Source organism: Carassius auratus, chromosome 16, assembly GCF_003368295.1.
Source record: "Carassius auratus strain Wakin chromosome 16, ASM336829v1, whole genome shotgun sequence".
Taxonomy (NCBI): domain Eukaryota; kingdom Metazoa; phylum Chordata; class Actinopteri; order Cypriniformes; family Cyprinidae; genus Carassius; species Carassius auratus.
In genome coordinates, this window is record NC_039258.1 from 11203906 (window position 1) to 11227777 (window position 23872).

Here is a 23872-nt window from a genome sequence, read left to right on the forward strand (position 1 = left end):
CAGAGTGTCAAAATGTATACTGAATATTATCAGTAAGCTAAAAACATTTCTATAACTATATAACGTATATAAAAGCTACAATAATCTAAACAGAGCAACATTTGAAGTGTCTGAATAATTTAAATGAAAACTGTATCATCAGTCCTAATGGAGGGCCAGACCTGTCTCCAAAGGACTAAATAATAATGATCACTTTGATGAGAATTGAGGTGACTGTAGTTTATTAATTAGGAAAGAACAGGAGAATTCAGCTTAGCTGTGCTCAGTTCCTAAATAAGAACCTTAGCTGGAGCAGAACCCATGGGAACACAGACACTCGTCTCACTCCAGTTGGCCCAACAGAAGGTGAGGAAGTGATAGTGGATGTGTGGAGAACAAAGAAGAGGAATGTAGAAAGGGAACAAGAGAAAAATGATTAGAATTGATCCCACAAACCTAGTCTTCCCCTTCCCTCTTCGACAGACGAGTGGCGAGGAAGCGTTGGCTTCCAGTCCGGTTCGGGGCGAGTCCTCCGCCCATCCTCAGAGGGGGCTTTCATTAGCCCAGGCCTCTTGTCCATTTCAACATGCAGTCTTCCTCCATGTCGGATATCATCTCCCTGCCAGGCCAGATTAGATTTCCAGTCCTCTGTCCCAACAGACCAGCCAATTCTCCTGCCTTCATCCTGATTGGATGCCCGCTGACCCAATGCTCCACGATGCTCCCCGTCAGAAGGGGTACGACCTCTCCGGTCATCGTGCTGTGGCAGCCAGACAGGATTGACTCTAAATTCAGACTCAGAGGGCGAGTGAATCTGCTCTAGCCCCAGACCTCCACCAACTCCTACAGGCAGAGTGTGACCATTCTTCACATAAGGTGTCTTGTGGCCATGGGCCTCACCTGATTTTGAAAAAAAAAATGGGGAAGCATTACATATATATACATATACAAATGTTTTGTATATTTTAAATGTAAAATTAAATGTATGCATTTAGCAGACGCTTTTATCCAAAGCGACTTCCAGTGCATTCAGACTATCAATTTTTACATATCATGTGTTCCCGGGGAATCGAACCCCCAACCTTGCGCTTGCTTGCTTGCTTTTGTATATATATATATATATATATATATATATATATATATATATATATATATATATATATATATATATATATATATATATATATATATACAAAAAGAGCGAGAGAGAGAGAGAGCGAGAGACAGTCAATCAAGAAACGATCATATAATAGCTCATATGACTTTTGTGCTAAATTATAACGTTTTCTGAAATGACAAGATCTTTGTGTCAGAAAAGACTTGAAAATACCATTATTTTCTCCTCTGCTGTGTCTCAAATCTCATTTACATCACTTATGATGTGTCAAGATGTGTCACACCAGGTGTGACATCAATAATGCCAAATATCATTGGATTGTATGTTTCATGAGCAATTTCAATGTGCCAAATGTGAAAATGTGAATATTCAAAAACCACAAATGACATTTAAGTCTCCAATGCAAAACAACAAAGGTTTCTATAATTTATGACTTCAAAACAACTGAAGTTGTGTCCAAAACAACAACAAAAAAAAAATCAATATGGACTTCGGTTATGGTTCTTTTACAATTTTCAACTGCAGGTCACCATTCACTTTCATTGTAAGGAAAAGAGAGTAACACTTTAGTTTAGGGACCAATTCTCACTATTAACTAGTTGCTTATTAGCATGTCTATTATGAACATATTGGCTGTTTATTAGTACTTGCACATATTCTGCACGACCATATTCTACATCCCTAAACCTCCCCAATACCTAAACTTAACTAGCTTACTATTAATAATCAGCAAATTAGAAATTCATCGTACTGAATGGTTCATTAAAAGTGGGAACTGAACCTTAAAATAAAGTGTGAGCAGCAAAAACATCTTGCTTAAGGTCTCATTTTGGAGTAAATAATGGCACACAAGTTTAGAATTTTCATTACTTATGTCATGAAAATATGTCATTACTATTATTTATTATGTAGTAACAGATTTCCACAGGCATAAAGGGCATTTGAAACATATTGTGAACATACACAAACACAGGACATGCACCGGCAGAAACGACACGCTTCAACTTTTAAGTACTGTATACAAATATGTGTGTTTCTCTGGAAGCAACAGCCCCTTCAAAAATGTAAAAGGATTTGCATTTTTATTTCTAACAGAGATCAGGTTCGCAAAATCCTTTCAAATCGGGTTAGAGCCTAACGTGGTTTGCTTCTGAAGTTCGACATGAGCCTGTTGCTCCGATTAGCTCTGAAGTGCAGGTTGCGTCTCCTCACACATCTCTCAGAGGTTACATGAGCAGCTCTCAAATAAATAGGCCTCCAAAGCAGTCTGTTCACAGCGCATGACTTTCAAAGCTTTTTGCTGCAGGGAACAATTTGCTCCACTTTCTTGTCTTAAGAAAAACTGCATGTCATTTCCTTCCCAAAATATGAAGAGTCAAAAAAAAGGTATCAAATTGAAATTTCCACCCTTCATCTGCCTCAAAAACTGCCGAATTCGTCTCCACTCCCCTGACTGCTACCACATTAATAGGACCCGAGATGATATACAACCTCTCTGAGCTGTCTGTCTTTCTCTGCTGGGAAAAGAGACGATGCGCTGAAATGAATGTATGGCACATGTATCAAAATAGCTCTGAGGCACAGAACTGTGATTCAGCAGTAATGTATGCCACACATCTGTTAACGATGGGGAAATAATTCCCAATGTTTATTTTCCTTCTAAAGGCCAGAGTTTCTTTTTTCTTTCTGTTGGTATGTCCAGCATCCTCAAAGACCACAATGACAGGAATGTAAGGAAAACATTGAGACCACTCAAAAGTTAATGCAGCGAATGTGCTTGACACACACACACACACACACACACATTTGGGTGTTTCATGAACCATGGATGCTTTTTGTCCTATATGGACCTTTAGAAAAAGACTTTCTTAAAAAGTGTCTATTCTATCACAATTAACTTAATATTAAACAAGAGTGGGCATCAGTTAGTCATATTTCTTATAGGAGAAGATTGTCATTTTAATAATTTTTCTTTAAAATCAACAAATGTCTTTTATATTTTTTTCAAATTCTGCATTATGTGATGTAAATTAATTTTTTTGGATATTAACTCCTTGCTAATTTCTTACAGTAGCAAGCATTTTATGTGCCCAAAATCGACAAGCAGATAAAAAATTACATGATTTTATTAAAAATGACAGCTTAACTGCAAATATAAAAACTAAATTATTATAGGAAACATTATTGGATTTGTGGGAAAAAACTGATGGAAAGACATATGTATAATTCAATATATATATTTATTTGGTTTGTGGTTATTTAAGTTTCTGTTTAGATCATAATAATAGTTTTAAATTGTAGCAATGATTAATGTTGTTATGCATTATGACAAGCTTTTAAATATTCTGAGTGTGGAGTAAAACAAACATCTGTAATCACATAATAAAATGCATAAAATTGATGTTTTTAATAGACCCCTGGGACATAAAAGTGCCCATAGCTGAATAAACAACCATATTCATGCCATGTACACAACTGCACACACAGAGTTTATTTACAAGTAGTTGTAAATGCTGTAACCCAACACTATTAGAAAACTTTCTTCATGTTGTAGAAAAATAAAAAACTTTGTTTTTAGAAAATAAAGACTTCCCCAAACAGAGCTTTTGCCAGGTTTTGCTTCAGGTTACAAAATCTTGTTGGTCCAAATATAGTTAAGAAAACATAGACAGACACACACACACACACACACACACTCTTCTCTCTCCTACCATTGTCAGGAAGCTCCTTGAGCACTCCCTGCTCGATCAGTTCCTGTCTTGGCCTCCTCATCGACATCTTTCTTTCCAAAACTGTGGGAAGAACAAAAACATTACATAAAAAGATAAACTCACAATGGCACATAGTTGTCTACACATTAATGGTTTTAAAAGCCCTAATTCAGGCTAATTCTGAATTTGAATTATATCCTTTGAATAACAAGACATTTAAAACAAATCTGGACATCAGTAATAAAACCGATAAAAGGACAATTGTGTTTGCTTTTGTTAAACATTTTAGTGCTGTGTTGGGTCAGCATTTGATTTCAGATATCGAGTCGTAAAACCAATTGTGACCACTGGGGATTTTGAAAACATCTCATTATTGTTCAATACATCTGAGAAATCATACAAATCAACAAAGGAAAGAAAACATTAACAAACATTAGGCTGTGATTTAAGGAAAAATGTTAAGGAAAGGAAAGCTCTTTTCCAACACAAACATGAAAAGAAAAGAACAAAGGACCTTCTGAAGTTTCCTTAAACTTCTCGCTGCTTTTCTTCTTCCTCCACTTCCAGGGTTTGAAGATCTTACCCAGGGTAGAGAACTTGCCCTTGCGCTTGGGAGGAGGGGTGCTGTCCCCTGCCGTACCCTCTTCGCTCCCTGTGCTGCTGTACTGGAGGTCACCTTCATCATCTGGAGAAGAGACAAAGACTCATTCCACTGACCGACCCATCAAACACAGGGCACATCAATGACTCCAAGAAGCCTTGGGTCAGATGGTTTACATAACTCAAACTTTGTGTTGCGCAGAGTTTACGTAAGCATATTATATATAGCATGACACATCAGGATGAATTATAATATTGTGCCTTCAAACAAACATGACAAACATACTGTCCCATATATACAGCGGTGTCCTGTGCACTGGCTTGAATACAGATATGCTTTCATGCACAGAATACATGATACCACAACCCTTCTCCAACCTCAGTATCAAAACAAACTAAACTGCTGAGCCTCCTTAGAGTAACTATTGTTTTAGACCCCAACGCAGATTGTTTTCTGTCAGCTCTCATGACAAGACGAACGGATCCCCATTGTGGACCTCGATCACATCTCAGCATGGTGAGCTGGCCAGAGGCCACTGCTTCACCATGTTACACGCTCACATTCCTATCAGGTCCTGCACTGCCAAGAGACTCACAATCTCACATCTTAAGCCCATCAAGTGGGTGCTGAATGTGGCTTTGAACATTCCGGTTGATGGGGCTGGCTGGGCCTCGCTGCACTCTCTTTTACACACTGATGAAGAAGCTGTGCAGTGCATCCCATAAGCACAGTGAGCACAGTGCCTGTTTAGCTGTGACAATTATAAAATACTGTCTGTATTGAAATACTTTGAAGTGGATTTTAAGTACATTTTCAAATGATTTGTTTACATCCGAAATAAACCCTTTCAGACAATTTACTCGCATGTCATCCAAGATGTTTGAGTCTTTCTTTCTTCAGTCAAAAAGAAATTACGGTTTTTAAGAAAAACATTCCAGGATTTTTCTCCATATAGAGGAATTCAATGGGAACCAATGGGTTGAAGTCGCAGAAACCGCAGTTTCAATGCAGCTTCAAAGGGCTCTACATGATCCCAGCTGAGGGCCTCATCTAATTGTCTATAAAAATGCTCACTCTGCACTAGCTCTGCGATGTGTGACTTCACACATTCTGTAATCACGCTGGAAAGGTCACGTGTGGTTAGTTTGTTTCGTCTGTGTACAAACGTTTAAAAAGGTAGGGTAGGGCGAAAAACTCAAAAACTCAAGGTTCATCTTCGGAACCCAATTTACGATATTCTGGGTGAAAACCTGGAGGCTTGAGACGGTCTCATAGACTGCCAAGTAAATACCGGTGTCAAGGTCCATAAAAGGTATGAAAAGTCGTCATCAGAATACTCCATCTGCCATCAGACATGTAATCTGGGTTATATGAAGTGACGGGAACACTTTTTGAAGGTGAAGAATATACCAAAATACAAAAATAACGATTTTACTCTACAATTCCTTTGTCAATTATCCCTGTGGTGCAGATGACACAGAAGAGCATACGCAGCACGGTGATATGGAGTGACACAGAGGAGACCGTTGACGAAGGAATTATCGTTATTAAAAACAAATCGTTATTTTTGTTTTCTTGACTTACAAAAAGTGTTCCCGTCGCTTCATATAACCTAGATTGCATGTCTGATGGCAGATAGAGTATTCTGATGACGACTTTTCATACCTTTTATGGACCTTGACACTGTCGCAAGCCTCCAGGTTTTCACCCAGAATATCTTAAATTGTGTTCCGATGATGAACGGAGCTTTTACGTGTTTGGAACGACATGAGGGTAAGTGATTAATGATTAAATTTTATTTTAGAGTGGAGTATCCCTCTAAAGGTGCTGTATGTAAGATTGACACAGAATGGTTAAATTAGGCATTGCAGTCCAAATTCTAAATATTGGAGAAGGTTTTTTTTCCCCCCAGCCCCTCATCCTCAGATTTAAAGCTCACGCAGGTTGTCAGATTGACGACACCAACAGGAACAAGCACACTTCACAATGATTAAAACAAAATATGCTGTGTTTTCTGCCAACTGGCAACCCAGGGTGGCGAAATACAATTGAGTAAACTGACAGTGGGCGTTGGGCAGTGGGTTCCCGCCCAGAACACACATTTTCAAAGGAGAATAAGTGACTGAAGTATTGCTTTTCAGATAAACAAGTATGTTAACTTGGCATGTTAATTAAATATCGGCAACATATTATGGTATTTTTATTCTTTAGAAGAGTCAAAAACTTACATACAGCACCTTTCCCATGACTTTTTCCAGACACAATTTCCTGATATTTTCAGGTTTTGCAATGGGAACACTATTGGCTGTTTTTCTTTCAGTAAAATGTTTTTCTATAAAACATGGCATCTTAACCACAGATGGAAAAAAAAAACTAAAAGAAAAATGAATAAATAAAACTAAAAATTAGATCTAGAAACCAGTCACTTTAATTCGTTAGGGTGGCTGTTAGATGCCTAGAACCATCCTGATCCATTCCTAATCTGCAGAATGTCAGATTTAGTAACCTTCATTAGTAAAGGGCTTTACTATAGACTTTGGCACCGTGCAGCTCACATTCAAATATTTGCTAGGTCACTAACTTTACACTACTTAATACTTCTCACTTACATTAATATGGAACTCATTTTAACATAAAGCCCAGTAAACACAGAATGCCCCTTGAGACCTAGTGTGTGAAAGATAAGTACACCACCTGCAACCCACAAATCAACTGGGTGGAAAACCCATTAGAGCATAGAAGGCAAAACAGGCAACATAAAGACTCATTAAGCTCAACAAACAGGTCCAAATTGCTCCTTAATAATTTAAACACTTACATGGTTTGTACTATATTTTAGTATGTGAATGCATCAGTCTACCTGGACTCCAGCTGCCATAGCAACTTGTTTGAAAGCAGCAAGCCATACAAGCGTTCACTTCCTTTCCTGTTTGACGTTTCCAAATCAAGAAGAACGTGAGGGAAAATGTTGAAGTAGGAGCACGAATGAAAAAACAATAGTCCTAAAACACAATACGACTTAAAACAGACCATATATCCAACAGTTCAGATGGAAGATCGAGTCTGAGGAACAGGCAGTGCCACAACTCCCAAAAGTGTGAGGACTCTCAGTTCCTTGAGTACATAAGAAGTGTAAAAGCCACAACGTCTCGCAAAGGGAAACACTGTCATCCGAAAAAAGAGCTGCACCCATATACAGCTAAGAAACACCAGCAGTCGATCACATCCATAATCAGGTCTTAAAAGCACAGCCAGTGAGCAGTCCCAGCTTTTGGAAAAGACAATCAGTGAATGACGCACATCCACTGAGTTCGGTGAGAAAACAGACCAGTGTGTTACGCAGATACCATCAGCTGCATTACACTTGAGCGTGAGCAGCCTGAGTCAAGATATTAGCCCTTAATGGATCAGACATCACTAATAGCACTGGGATAAGTGAACTAGTAGGAAACAGATCCGGAAGACAGGGCTCCAAATGATACGCTGTGCAGCTAGATGTCACTTAAGAGTGCCGGGAGTGAGGTGTTTAAAGAACGAAAGGCTGTGACTAAATGCCAGGGAGAGATTCAGATTGCTTTGGAAAACAGAGGGGGCGAGGCCTGGGAAACGGAGGGAGGAAATGGCACTCCACCCTGATCCTAAAACAGGGAGAGAGAGGAGGGGGAGAGAGTAAGAGGTGAAGAGAACCAAATACGACCCCCTCCCATTCACCACAGCGTGAAACGGGAAAACAGACAACGACAGATAAAACAAACTCAACTGCACATCAATAAAAGGCATGTCAAGTCCATGATAAACATATGTGCTTTAACTTTGATTTTATCAGACAGACGGATACTAACAGACTGCTGACCAAATCATATATGGATATTGTTTTCTTATGATATAATTGCATTGGTACTTCAGGGCTACCTTTCAACTAACAACTACCTTTCAAAAGCTGGGGGACAATAATATATATTTTTAATGTTTTTGACAGTCTCTTCTGTTCACGAAAGCTGCATTTATTTAATCAAAAATACAGTTAAACAGTAATGCTGTGAAATATTATCACCATTTGAAAAGAACTGTTGTCTTTTTTAATACACTTTAAAATATAATTTATTCTTTCGATAGCAAAGCCAAATTACAATATGAAATCAATCAATATGCTGATTAGACAAGAAATGTTTCTCGGGTACCAACATTTTGTGGAACACAATATTTTGTGGAAACTATGATTCCATTTTTATTCAAATAAAATATAAAATAAAACAAAAATAAAATATAAAATGAAAAAGAAAAAAACATTAAATAAATAAATACACATTAAAACAAAATATAACAAAAAATAAAATAAAAATGGCATCACAACACTGAAAAAGACAACATGAAATATAGGCAATTATTAATGAAGAAAAAGTGTTATAATCTTGCACTCTGCTAAAATTTTAAAACAGGTTCAGTAAAAATGTATTCAAGTATGAATCGCTGCATGAGGTGTCTGCCGATACCAGCCCTATAAAAACACCAAATAAAGTTTAATCTGGACACACTCCAGTTCTTCCCACAGAATGATCCCAGTACTCTCAAAAGATGTTGAACTGTTTCTAAAAGGATGTGGCACTGACTGCTTATTCCACTATAATGAGTTCAGCTTACCCTCTATTGGCCAAGCGATTTGAAGATCCTCTCAGCTACATTACCTAACCAGACTGAAACAATCAAGCACTTAAGCAGAACAGCAAGAACTCAAAACCATTTTACACAGCCCCACATCACATCACATCACATAGAGCAAAACAAATCCAACGGTCTTCCAAAGAGAACATCACACTGTTCTTGCAAAGACCTCTGCATTCTGTCTCCCACCACAAAGGATTTTTTTTAACACATCTTACGTAAAACCGATCCTTATGACCGATTAGTTGACTTGTCATTCAGGTAACCCACCAACTAGACGACTCTGAAAACATGCCCTAACATGAATGAATGCCCTAACATGAGTGCATTTGTACATGCAACTGCAGAGCCAGAGGCTTGAGGTGTATATGCTAAGCAGATGAGAGGAGGAGTGTGTAGGCAGTTGTGTTGTCGGAAATAAGGCCGGCATTCAGCCTAGAGCAGCTTGTTTCATTATGTAACAGTCTGTCTCCGCAGGGAGAAACCATGAAGAGTCAATCACTGCCCTGCCACTACACACCACCCCCTTATGCATTGCTGTATATGCACAAATAACTACAGTCTCTCATTCCAGACAGCCTTATTTCTCAGACTTATTAAACATATCGTTTTTTAAATCTCTGCTTTAAATGATCAGAAAAGCATATTAGGAAAAACATGCACCATATCGACTAGTTGATGGGCTGCCCGAATCACTAGTTGACTTATTGACAAAGAATATCAGATTTGATTCTAAAGGGGCTTTTACATGAGATGCATTCTTGCGATCACAAACAGAGCAAACAAATTCAAAAACACACACGCAGCTCAACGAAGGAGCAGATCGCAGGAGCTGTAAGACCTGGACTATTTTTAACTTGAAACAGCATATTAAAAACCTAACACTTGGGACGAGATGTTCAAAATCCACATGAGACATAATACAATGGCCAAAAAAGACGAAATATAGAAATAGAAGAAATAGAAAATACCTGACATTTTGAAGAAGGTTTTACTGTCCGACAGCTAATAAATAAACAAACAAACACATAAATTATACATGAATACATTTAATAACACACACATTTTAAATAATATATACACACACACTTTCATGTATATGTATATTTAAAATAGTACATAATAAATATAACAATCTAAAATTGTAATTTAAACATTAATTAAAATTAAACTATATGGTTGTTAGACAAAATTGTGTCATCACTAACAGCATTTAGGACTGTTTTTTCTGAGCCTCCAATTGGACATGTTGTAAGGGATAAAAAGTTTCAGATGCTTCCAGCGAATTGACATTTTGCCACAAGGAGAAACCACTGCAAACAAATACAGAGGTAACAGTGAGCAGAGTCTACTGAGAGAACAAAGAATCCTGTATTGTGACATGAAACCTTGCCGTGCTGTTTGATAGCTTCCTCTGAGCAGTAACTGAATGTCAGCTGCGCTTTGTCTCCTTGTTTGTCAGCACTATCGGTGGCGTTTCACACCCTGCACTGGGGGAAACAGTGCAAAGATCATCGGGATACAGACTTCAGGCTTTTCTCCACAAACAGAAGGAAGGTTGACAGCTGAAGACCTGATGTAAAGCAAGATACATGGCATTTCGAGACTAGCTCAACAGCACTTTAATCGAACAAAGAAACTACTGAGCAAAAACATGGACAAACAGTTTGGGTTTCAAAGTGTTGACTTTGCCTCCTGAATTAAAAGTACAGTAATCGTTCCAAAAGCAAAAATTATATTAAAAATGAACAATACTGATCTGCTACAAAGGGAATAACCAAGAATAACCCACAGTCAGCTCAGTTAATGATCACAGCTGACAAAAAAAGTACAAATCCTGTAACTTCACACGCAATGCGACATCATGTGAGTTAAGTAATGAGGGCCAAAAAAAGACAGAATGCTTAAGAATTTCTGCACAGATACTCAAAGACCCCCACCGCTATCTCGCTCGTCTCCATGTCTGGTTTCCTTCCACTCACAGTCGAGGCCCACTGCTGAGTCATAACCAGTTCCTGCTGTGTTGAAGTCAAGCTGAGGTAATGCTTGCTGAGATTAACGCTTCTAAAACCTAGCGAGCCGCCTCCCTGCTTGCTCCCTACATTGGCATCTGCTTTCTAAGAGGGTTTCTTGACTGCCTTGGAACCTCAAAACTTTGCATAGAGATTGCCATTAGCATGTTGTTGAGTTAATGAGCATAAAAGACTTCTTAGATTTGTTCACAATTGTTTCCTTTTCCATTTATAAAATGTGTTCATCTGTCATGATTTTACCTCTTTTATCTTCTATTTACTTTGAAAACCTTCAATGAACACTGGAAGGTCATTATGCAATGCGCTTTTTGTTATGCCTGTTCTTTTTACTGAGCTTTTAGCAGTGCACTTTGAAATTGCATTGTCTTAAAAGGACAGCCAATATGCAATGCAGCAGCTTGATTAATTTGCCTATTTTTTTGGAACTACCTTCATGCCTGAAGTGTGCATATGATGCCTTAAAATGCTACGTCCACAGGCCTTCTTCTTGACTCACCCAAGTGTGCGCAGGAGTTTTGAGGTGCAGTCTCTAGAGGGAACGTCTGTCCCATGCTCCAGACCCCAAAGGGCCTCTGTTTGCAGCTCCTGCCCAGGTGCACCCCAGTGGACAGCAGCGGCAATCCAGTTTCCCTCAAACCTTCCGCTTTTTCTTTTGGCTTCAAAGCACCCCTTTCCTGTCACCTTCTGTCGATTTCATGCTTCCTTCCACTTTCCAAGTCAATGTTCCCAAACTCCCAATGTTCTCCTTCTTCTTTGAGTGGATCTCATGCCAACAGCTCTTCTTTTTTCCTCCACTCCTCCTCCTGCAACTCTCTCCTCCCCCTCTCCCTCTCTCACATGGGACCCTCCCTCCATAGCACTTTCTCTCCCCTCCACTCTATAAACGAGCTTGCAAAGCAGATCAGCATAGACGCAGACGGATGCCTATCATTCCTTAAAGCAGAGGTCAAAGTGTAAAGTGTGTGTGGGGGCTTGCGTTTGATAATGAAAAGCAAAGAAGAAAAGAGCAAGGGATTTAAGGGAAGTTCTGCCAGCGGAGGGAGAAATGGTATCAGCTGGGAGGACATTTGACATTGTGGTTATGGAGAACACAAAAGCAAGAGGAACTGATCATCAAAAACATCTAAAAACAGGTCAAATGTCAGTGAACATTTTAAATGAGATGTGAAATTTCCCTGACATTAATAAGAACATACTAACGACCCTCAAAAAGTACATGCTTTATAAACAGAAATGCTCGCCTTGCACTGTTGTGCTATGCACGTCCATGACTTCACGTAATGCGTATAGGCGTTGAAAATGTCATGCTTGCTGTTTACTGTGGAAGTTATGTGGACAACTATTATGATACTTTTACTTAAAAGCTCCAGCCCCACGGAGCAAGTCTTCAACATTTCTCTTTTAGTGTTTCACAAAATAATTAAAGTCAGACAGGTTTGGAATGACATGAGGGGAGTAAACAATGACAATGTTTTTTTGGGTGAAATATCCTTTTTAGGATTTATACCGACTATAGGTATTTGCCCTAAACAAACACTCAGTTTCAAAAAAAAAAAAAAAAGTTTTTTTTTTTTTTGAAACTGAGTGATCCACAAATCTTCATCCACAGGAATTCCAAGAATGCAATTTTATCCAGCAGAGTACATTAGCAGAGAACAGGAATGTGGAAGTGTGTAGCTGTGTAACTTGACTACAGCAGATCGCACTCCTAATCCCATTTCCTAAAGCCTGACATAACTTCTCATTCCACAGCATATAACAAAACAATTCCATACCAAACCCCTGAATTACACTTATATGTGTAGGCATGGGGCGGTATGAGCTTATGACGGTATGATAACCTTAAGCAAAAATATCACGGTTTCACGGTATCACAGTATTGTTGTTACAGATCTGAAATGTGTTATTTTTAAATGACTGGGTAAAAAAAAAAAAAAAAAGTTCCTGCTGCTGTTTTAGAGCAACATACAGAATATTACAAACAGTAGAATAATTTTTTTTCTTTGTTTTGTTTACTAAAAAAATAAAAATAAAGACTGACATCTTTAGTTAATCTAAACCTGTAATTAGTTATTTAATTTTAGTTATATAGTTCATATATCATTCATATCATTTAGTTATATAATAATAACCATACATATAATATGATTTAATAATAATTTGAAGCAAAAACAATGTTCTGACAAGCTTTGTGAAATTATACCACGTAAACTTTTCAGAAGACCGCTGGAATCCTCCTCAAACAAAGAACAGAGGAAGCTGGACTGTGTATTTGTTGGACATTATCTCGATGGAACTCTCAGCTTCTCGTTTCTGCATTGGTCTAATGTAAAAACTGTAAATTTATGGCTTCCAGCTTTTAATGTTGTGTCATCTTTTCTAAAATCTTTGTAAAAAATGTGTATGTATTAATATTACTTAAAGGGGGGGGGGTACATTGGTGTTTCATATATTCAGAGTTGATCACAGTGTTAAAGAGATGGATTCTCATGCTAAACATGGCCAATTATTTTATTATAAAAAAATAATTTGGAAGAATGACTGAGAATTTCTGTGCTGAAAATCTTACTTCCGGGTTGGTACAAGTTTCGGCTGATTTTTTTTGATTGTGGATCTAATGACGTAGATGAGAGTGGAACTCCTTATATGAGCATTTCTCTCGGAAAAGTGTGCCCACGGACACGTTAACCAGAGGAGAGCGAGACTGCGCACATTAACGCACTTCATGGGGAAATCGTCGGCAGCACTTCATAGGATTTGTTCGAGAATGCCTCCAAACAAGTGTGTTTTTGGATGTAAGAGAAAGTTTACCGTGTCCATCTTCCCCAAGAACCCAGCGTTACATGAACAGTGGATGCAGTTTGTTTTTTCAGGGCAGCAACGGAGTATAGCAAGTCCCTTTGGCCTCCCTTTCACTGACAAATGTTTTATAAACAAGGCCCAAGTCGATGCTGAATTTGCACATCGTTTGCTATTAAAACATGGAGCGGTCCTTGTGATAAAAGACCCCATTCATGTAAGTACAATTGCATCAGATTCACATAAGTGAATATATGTTAATGGGAACAAAACTAAACATCAGTATTATAGCTCCGCTCACAGCACTCCTCCAGTAGCTCGTTCAGGATAGAATCAGAAAGCTGTATTTTACTTTTATAAATATGATAAAATTAAAGACTTTTTGGATATATGAAGGATGCAGTACTACTCTATAGGTACTCAAGATTAACATGAGATTAGGTGAAACTGTGTATGTTATGTACCCTTTAATTTGTTTGTATTATTATTATTTTTTATTTCATTTATTTATTCCTATTCTTTATTTTTTATTTTGAAGTCTACCGGGGGTGGGAGGGGTTGTAAATTTGCGCAGTTGTTTTTTTTTTGTACTACTGTTCCCAGAAGAAAAGATACGGCTGTGTACGAGACGAAAAGGAACGCTAAATGTGTAGTGTCCAAGTCATCACCAAGAGACTTCTTTCAAGAATCTTAGCCTACGTTCACACTGCAAGCTGAAACGACCCAATTCTTTCATGACAGTCTGAACGACAGAGATCCAATCTTTCAAATGCCACTTGGGTATGTGGTCCTGAATCCGATACGTATCCGATCTTTTGAAATGCGACCTCCGTCTGAACAGCCAGGCCACATGTATCCGACCCGTACGTCATTGATACGCTACAAACGTCATAATTCTGCATTGAAGTAGGCGGGAACGAGAAGAGCCACTCACATCAGTATCCCATCACTCCTGGCTGCGACTCCGTCCACACCCACACGTTTCTCTGTACCGACGTTGCTAACACTGCTCCAGAAAACGCCATGGCCAAAAACCTTGCTCTCCTCCTCCTTTTTAATTTTCTTCTTAAAACGAGAAGATTGTAATTGTGCTGGCTCCGTTGGGAAAATAACTTTAATATTTCAAAAACAGCTCCGCTGTTGACTACACTGTTGTTGACATCCATGTTTAAAGCTGCGGTAGGTAACTTTTGACGCTCTAGCGGTTAATAAACAGAGCTGCTTGCGTCTTGCGGAAGAACATCGTAGCCGGAACTACTTCTCTCTGTTTATGTCTATGAAGAATCACAAAGGTACTGGGTTACTCCGCCGCGGTACCCCCGAAGCAATCTAAAATAGTCTGAATATAAACACTTATTATAGGTGCACCCTAGTGATTCAGGACAAGCTAAAAACACGGTTTGGAAAATGGATTCATGGTGTACTTGCTTATTATATAAATTTTTCTACATTTTGAACACAAACAAAGTTACAGACCGCAGCTCTGATTGGTTGTTTCTTACCGGGAGCGGATGACTTTCTGCAAATGGCAATATGACCACTGGGAGGAGCCAGAGGAGCCTGATTTTTTTCACAGATTATCTGTCTCATATTCTACTGTCAGGACATAATGACAGGTTCAACAAATATGTAAAAAATAGATATTTACAAAAGTTACCCACTGCAGCTTTAACGTTAGCTAACGTTAGTTACTTCTGCAAACAACGAGTGACGTCGTTCACCGCTGAGTACTCTTCTGCGCATGTGGGTAACTGCTGGGTCATTTCATGTTCACACAGGAGATCACAAAAGGTCGCATTTAATTGGAAATGTGAACGGCCTTGCAAAAAAATCTAATTTTTTCAAAAAATCGGAATTGAGCATTAAGTCCTGCAGTGTGAACGTAGCCTTACTCACCTTACTAATAGAGTTGTTCCGATTCCGATACTAGTATCGGAAATATCTCCGATACCACAACAAATTCTGGCATCGGCATCGGCGAGTACATGAACCCATATACCGATCCGATACCATTTTCTTAAAAAATACCTAGTTATGACCGCAAGCTTTGCCTAACTGCTGCACGGTTCTTCTTCGCTGCTCAAAATGCATTGAAAACACAGGAAGTTGTGCTGTGTTGCCACAAGCAACCCCTGTTTAGAGCAGCGAAGAAGAAATGAAAACGCGTTAGCAGCCCTGATCTATATATGACTGGATCACTCATCACATTCTAAACTGCCAAAAGACAGTGAAGCCGCTTCTATATTATAGATCAGTGGTTAGCAGTATGTCTCTGTAGTACCGGTAGTTACAGACTCTCAAGTATATTCAGTACCGGCAGCTGCGTTCAGTCGCTTCCGTGTAAGTCAAAGCGCAGGGCTCCAGACAGTAGCCGAATATATACTAGTGTCTGTGAATATTAAACTGCAAAATACTATTTAAATATTACTCCCGCAAAATCTACATCTCTGTGGGTGACTGGCACAGATGCGCGAGAGCTCGCTGTTTTGTAGTCTCTGCTGTGTGTCATGAGGACACGAACGCATAAACCGTCACTTCATGAGAATTTACCGTTTCATTTGAGAATACTGTCATATCATAAACACAGACACTCAAAGATCTTCATGGCAGCCCATTAAAATAAATGTTTGGTTTACATGAGTAAATTGACAATATATAAAGCTACTGTTGTAGCCTACAGTAATAATAATACGTCTCTATAATAATAATAATTATGCCTAGATGGTTGCTTGTTTTTTACTTGTTTTGTTGTAAAGAGATTATCTGATTAATAGATCTTTTTTTATATTCCTAGACTTATTTGTTGCAGTTTTTTTATACAGTTATATTGTAAAACTTAAATACCTTTTTTAGTTTGCGGTGTTAGATTTTTGGCTGCATTTGAAGTTCTTTTTTGCATATGAAAATAAATAATACTGTCAAATTCATGTTAGATAATAAAAATACTGTAATAAATACAGTAGTTCACCATGTATTTGTTCATGTTTTATTGAGGGATCTGTCTGAAGCACACCATAAAAAGAATTCTAGCAATTTACACAGGGCTAGTAGTATATACAGCTGTATATACAGATACACACCCAGGTATCGGATCAGTACTCGGTATCGGCCGATACCCTGAGCCCAGGTATCGGAATCGGTATCGGGAAGAGAAAAAGGGTATCGGAACATCTCTACTTACTAACATTTGAATGGTAGTGTTAAAGAATTGCAAATTCATGTGATCCGTGATTAGCTGACAGCAGAAGTAGTTAATGGAACCCTTGTTTCTAAATGGGAAAATTATGCAAAACAGGGCATTAGAATAAATCTGGCTTATGCTGTAATAATCTTTGGCTGAACACACTTTTTAAACTATTTGAACAAAAATGTAATGTTTGAGGATTCTACAAAGTAACAGAAAACGAAGAGTAAACAATCCTTTTTTTCTGTGGTGCATGAGCTATGGTATCCCCAAACCATGCAATAATAATGCTGAGGTTGGGGCAACAGATACAGAAAGAGCAAGAGGGAAGATACTGCAATGATACAACTCCACAAAACAAAAACAAAAGCAATAAGGCAAGCAAAGGAAGAGCGCAGAGCAAAAATAGCGTTGTGCTACATGGTTCCGGCATGTTACATAAAATCTGTACATCTAAGTTGGATAGATCACAATCACAAAAGGAACTCTGACCTATTCATCTCACAACTCAAGTCATTCCAAAATCTCTGATATCTTTGCACCCGTTCCAAGTTCAGTACCACAGTAAGAACACACATGCATCCACACTAGAAAAAAAGACTGAACTGAAGCCCTGCTTCTCTCTGTCCCAGTTAGCACCTACACTGGGCATCCTTCCAAAGAGAGAGAACGAGAGAACAGAGAGAAGAGAATCAGCTCGTTGGTTCAGCCTAGACCCAGAACCTGACATGACCTGGAAATCAAGCTCCACGGATCTGCTCAAGGAACTGCCTTCATGACCTTCCTAACGGGATGACACAGAGCACTTTACAAGCATTATGATGGCCAACAGGAAGCTTCAAACAATTACTTCTGCAGGAATCCCATTTAGATCAAATATAGTTGTTCCTCATTAGACTGCACCCACTGACAAATAACATGTTTGTCTACAATGGCTGCATCCCACTGTATAAGATTTGTGCTTTTGACAGTGTTAAAATGCACCAAGACTTGCCATGTTATATCAAGATCACACCTTGGTTTCCAGAGCTTAATCAGCACTTAATCATTCTCAATTATTCAGCATCATTAGTAACAAGAAAAGTATGGCAATAAATACTCACCTCGATTTTCCATTACAGAATCTGAGACTCAAAGATAAATGGATCCTATAATTAAAGCAAAACAAAGAAACAAACAAACAGATAATTACATAAGCAGCACATTCATTTACAGCACCACTCATTACTAATTATTACAGAGATGACATGGCATTAAAATGATTTAATAAAGCAATAAGCCACAAGAGGCTGTGCATTAGCATTAGTCAATTTACTAAAGGAAAGAAGTGTCCTTAAGCATAAAGCGATTCAAATTCCCTTACCTCTGGCAGAATTCAATGTCAGAAATAAATGTTTCATTTAAGTGAAGGTTTAGTGACCCAAACATTATTACAACACACACACACAAGCAAAATAAAATAATTAAAATACAATGTAATAAATAAATGAACGAATAATAAAAATATATATACAGATATATATATATATATAAAAAATAATAATAATGTGTAACCTTTTTGAGTGCATAAAAGGACACATTTCTCATGAATCACCAATGGGAGCTTCACATCAGAATCTATTCAGAATGAATGGACAAACGTACAATGATGAAGGTCATTGGCGTTGTAAGGGGGCGGTTGTCCGTGGTGCTTCTGTTCGTCTATATTAAAGTGTTCAGAGCAGCAGACAGGGTGCATTCGCTCATCTCCAGGGCTTTCCTGTAATGTAGAAAGAAAACATAAAACTCACTTCAATCTCAAATCCAGGTTCCCTCATCGTCCTTGAAATCTTCACTCCCAGACCCCTTCATACGCTTGAAAGATGCTTGTTATTTCACTTTAAGTTTAATCTTTGAGATTTGCTGGTTCCTACACTGATTAGTTGCACGTCTCACACCATTAAGGTGGAAAGAACTTCATACAATATATTTAAAATCAGGTGTCACACCTCCAGGTTGCACAACTGATAGGACAAAAACGTAGCGGTTCAATTAAAATGGCACCAGCGAGACTGAGAAAAGAAAAGCAAGATGATGAGAAGAGGAGCGCAAGTAAAGACTGCAAAGAAAAGACAGGCAATTATCTGAAAGGCATTGATAGAAAGGAGAGATAACACACAAATAAAATGAGCGAATGTCTAACACAGGGATACAAAAAACAGACAGGGCACATCAGACTGTAATGGACTGTCAGTAGAACTGGAGGATGGATGAATGTAGGAGAGAGAGATCGAGACAGAGGAATGCTAATGAATATCTCCAGGGGCATTGATCGATTAAACCGAACACAGACAGACAGCAGTCTCATCGCACTTCGACTTCTGCTTCGTCGCAGTGGGAGATAAGAACAGAAGAAGACTGCACGATGTTTACCTGAGCTCAGCTAATGTCATTTGTGCCATATGTCTCAATTTAAAACCAAACCCAAGGTGACACAAAATACAGTCAGTGCCAATCGAAAGCCAGCTAAACTGAAAGAGTCGGGGAAGGGAATGTCAACTGCATTTACAAGATGAAAAATACAGTAAAAATGGTTATATTATGAAATTAGGGCTGGGATATTATTAGCTTACTGAAAAAAAGTTCTTTCAGATGAAAATAACAACAACTTGATGTCTAGCATTCAATAAAAAAGGTCACCCAAAATACTTGTTTAGAGCAATTGAAAGAATACAGTAACCAATGTAAACTTGAGGGCTTTAAGCCAATACATAGAGTGCTTTTCCAAAAAATCTCAGAATGCTCCACGTGAGACTTTGGCGTTCCGCTCCGCCCTTTTTCTATCGTGTCTAATGATTTTGGTTAATATGCACGAGGAAGAGAGAGAGAGAGAGCAAGACAGCGCTTGTGTTGTTTGAAGACAATGAGTGTGCACGCGCAGCCGGGGCTCTCTCTCGTACGCGCCCTGTCATGCGCAGCAGTCATTCTATTCTACATCACTCACCGATCAAATAAGGCTTTGACAGCCGCCAAAAAAAAAAGATCAATGCGGAAAAACCCCTGGATTGGTTATATAATGTTGGATAGAATGATGATCCGGCCATCGCGTATCTTCAGCGCACATAAGGTAAACGTTTTGCAAACGTTTTTTAGAGAAATAAAAACAGGACGACGAATCGATACGCATATTTTGCGTCGACGCCATCGATGACCTCGACGTGTTGTCCCAGCCCTATGTGAAATAATATTCTAATTTAATATAGCCGTTTTCAAATTAAAATGCAATTTATTCCTATAATAGCTAAGGAGCCATTACTCCAGCCTTCAATGTCACACAATTCTTCAAAAAAAATTATTCTGATATGCATATTGTGCTATTTTATCATTTATTTATTTTTTATCATCTTTTTTTTTTTTTTACTTTATTAGTATAGGACAGTGTAGAAGTGACAAGAAGCGAAGTTGGGATAGAGAAGCGGGCGTAATCGGGAAAGGTCCTCGAGCCAGGATTCGACCTCGGGATGCCCGTAGCTCAATGGTGTTATATGTCGGCATGCTTCCCACAAAGCTACTGGCTCCAACAACATTTGCATTGCATAATATTGATTACATTTTATCAGGATTCTTTATATTAAAAAAAAGTTGAAAAAAACAAACAAAAAACAAAACAAACAGCATTTATTTGAAATGCAAATATTTATTGACACTTTTGATCAATTTATCTTTTCTCAATTTTAGCTTTTCTTCCTCAAGTACTAATATTTCTTTCTCTCTGATATTGCCAAAGCTCAATTTTTATGTACTTTCTCTGAAACTGTATATTTATACATCAGAATAAACCATAATATTGAATAAAACTCTGCATGTTTTTCCATTCTTTTTCACAAAACTAAAAACAACAACACAAAGAAAAATGAGGGATGCACCAATATTCAAATTAATTCATTTTCATGCTAAATGAATTTAACTCATAACCTCTATGGTCCATAAAGTTTTCTTTTGGTTATGTACATGCACAATTATTAAATCAACCATGCTGCAGTTATAAAGTTAATATTTAAAGAAAGTTATCAGAGCTCACTGAGGCTCAATTCTGGATGCTGGCATGTCTCTTATGAAACGTGACAGTCAGCTGAAGCTTACAGAATTTGAATCTGTACATTAAGCAGGCAGGAATGCAGTAAACACGGGGCTGGCAGTGCTAGACATAAGCAGCCTATTTCAGCTATGATCATTATCCCCAGCAGCCTCACATTTTTGAGGTTTCAGTTTCCAAAATAATCCTAAAACTGTGGTCATCTGTTTTTGCCTCTTCCTCAAGAACTATGATCAAACCTAGAGCACATGCAAAAGAGACGTTTTTCTTCTGGTAATTTAGGCTTCATAAAAAAAAGGGGAAGTTTTACATGTACAATTGTGGTTAGATTTAAGAGGCAAAACAAGCTCTTACATCACAACCCTCCTGGTAGTTGGATCATAAAGCTAGCCTTCTCTTATCAGACAGTCCTTTTATGATGGATTTTTTTTTTTTTTTTTTGCAAAATATAGACTTTTCAAGAAAAAGGTGTATTGCTCTTATTGTTGCAGACGTGGACACACTATAAAAACTCGTCTGCAGGAAGCCCACACTGGCCCTTATGCAAATCTCATTGTGAACAACATGGTATACCGCTGCGACAATGCAGTGACCAGGCAGCTGGAATACTATGTGCAACATGCTCTCCAATTCATTCATGTGTGAAAATCAAGCTGCATTTTCACAATGTTGAAATTGATCTTTGTAAACCTAGTAGTTTCATAACTGTTGTTTTCATTTGTGCTTTTTTTTAAGCAGATTTATTTTGGCTTGTACAGGAATTCTTGGTAGGTTTATTGTTGGTTGGTCTCGGAAGCCTTGCATTCCTGTTTTGGACCAAGTGGTTAGCATATTGTGACTGTGGTATCAGAACCACAGAGTAATACTGACCAAAGCTATGCATAAATCAAACAATCAACCCTTCCATGTGATCGTATCTGGCCAGCCACTGCAACAAACTAGTAACAGTGTTTTAGGTCTCCAAGCCTAGGTATATCTACATCTAATCCACAAGAATCCAGAAAAACCTGTGGTCTACTTTGAAACAGTATACTCCCATTCTATATTTTTGCAGTGTATATACTGTGCACTGTATGCTAATTTTCTCTACACGAGGATCATCTACTTTACCTAATCTACTATATTTGCCTAGACTATATGTACAGATCACATTACTTCAGACACTGTATTCCATAATGCAAAGCACTCTCTTCATTCGCAGTGTAAAGAAAGACCAGAATATAATCAACAGCAACTTTGGATATTATGAGCCATTATTTAATTGAACTGCTAGAACTGAAAACATTGTTACAAAAGATTGGATTACATACAGCGATTGACTAATAAAGCGTTTTTTTTTTTATATATAATGTAAATTTATAGCTGATAGAGGCCGATTAAGTTATGGCAGACAACATCATTGCAGGAACCACTTTATGGCTTCTGTCACTTTCTGGCAAAAACAATAAATTGTCCATAAGTTTCAATACAATGTTCTCTAAAATTAATAATAGAACACACACACAAAATACCTTTAAAATGTCACAAGTACACATCAAAGGATATTTGGTTATTTTAGACAGCAGTGTTATTAAATTCTATTTTTATAGATTAAATTCGTTTTTACATTCTTTTTCTTATCATTATTTGATCAAACTGCCAGAACTGTAAACATTTCTACACAAAATTGAAGAAAAAAATAATAATTTGTAATAGTGGCAGATACACTGATGATTGTTTTCATGTTATGGTTGATAAGTGACAAAAAGACAAATAAATTAACAATTTAACACTTACAATGACACACACTTCCGTGTAAATCATTAAAAATTAAAGATGTTTTATAAAAGAATATATACTTTAAATACCTTAAGTACATTTAGCCATCACACAGCATATTATGTTATGGATTTGAGAATGTTATTAAATCAGTTTTAAAGATTAATGTTAAGTGATTGTTAGAGAATGGAAAAACTTATCCCAAAATGGAAAAATTAGCATGCACAATTGACATATGTCCAATAATCAACCAATAAGAATACAAGTAAAAATGAATACATTACTTTCTGAAACAACTCATAAATGTAAGCCATTCACTGATTTGGACATTCATTTTAATGAGGTATGTAGCATAATACTGTTTGAAACATTTCTCATTGCATATTGCATATCTCACATTTGATTAGAAGAAATGCTGCTGCTGTGGCTTCATGCTGATGGGAATATGTGCTAGATGGGCAAAAGAACCGAGAGGATGAATTGGAGACACTTCAGTTCCAAAGGGGAGCAGATGTGTGTGTCTCAGATAAATCCGTTCTCACACCCCTGAACCAGAAGCATCAACGGCACTGAGTCACACTGTAAACTGGAACAATGTGCAGGGTACTTCCATAAAAGGGGAGAAATGCATGTATGCATGCAGCACTCATGTGTGTAGTGTTTTTATCAGATGAATGTGTGTATCAAAGCCAATATAATAACACCGGAATAGAAAGTGAGCATGTTGTCATATTTGAAAATGCAAAAAGATTGTCACCTCAAGAACCTGACACTTGGCGATACCTAACACATGCTAATCCCTAACACACACACACCTATCATCGCAGCCTCCCTCAGGACATGAAGTGTGAAAAAAGGATGTAACTGGCCTATTTCTTCTTTGGGTGCTTAACTCCTCAGCCTCGGTTGTGCACTATTTAGGAAGTGCACTCACAGAACTAAAATCCTTCATA

The 23872-nt window shown here is 37.9% G+C and overlaps 1 protein-coding gene across 9 annotated transcripts in view; it reads right to left on the bottom strand.

Moving 5' to 3' along the window:
* The window catches only part of LOC113116141 (phosphatase and actin regulator 4B-like), a 41188-nt gene that overhangs the window by 12568 nt on the left and 4748 nt on the right, over window positions 1-23872 (bottom strand). For 4 of the 9 annotated variants that reach the window (XM_026284072.1, XM_026284073.1, XM_026284074.1 and 1 more), the window contains exons 2-6: window positions 18731-18845; window positions 18190-18234; window positions 4322-4492; window positions 3808-3888; window positions 436-879 (exon numbers count right to left, since the gene is read on the bottom strand). In XM_026284072.1, the coding sequence (XP_026139857.1) occupies window positions 436-879; window positions 3808-3888; window positions 4322-4492; window positions 18190-18202 (709 nt within the window). In that variant the 5' untranslated portion in view covers window positions 18203-18234; window positions 18731-18845. Of the gene's footprint in view, window positions 1-435; window positions 880-3807; window positions 3889-4321; window positions 4493-7268; window positions 7335-7438; window positions 8380-10041; window positions 10076-11599; window positions 12610-18189; window positions 18235-18730; window positions 18846-23872 lie in introns of those variants that run through there. The other 5 variants (XM_026284076.1, XM_026284078.1, XM_026284069.1 and 2 more) reach the window with 4 other exon arrangements.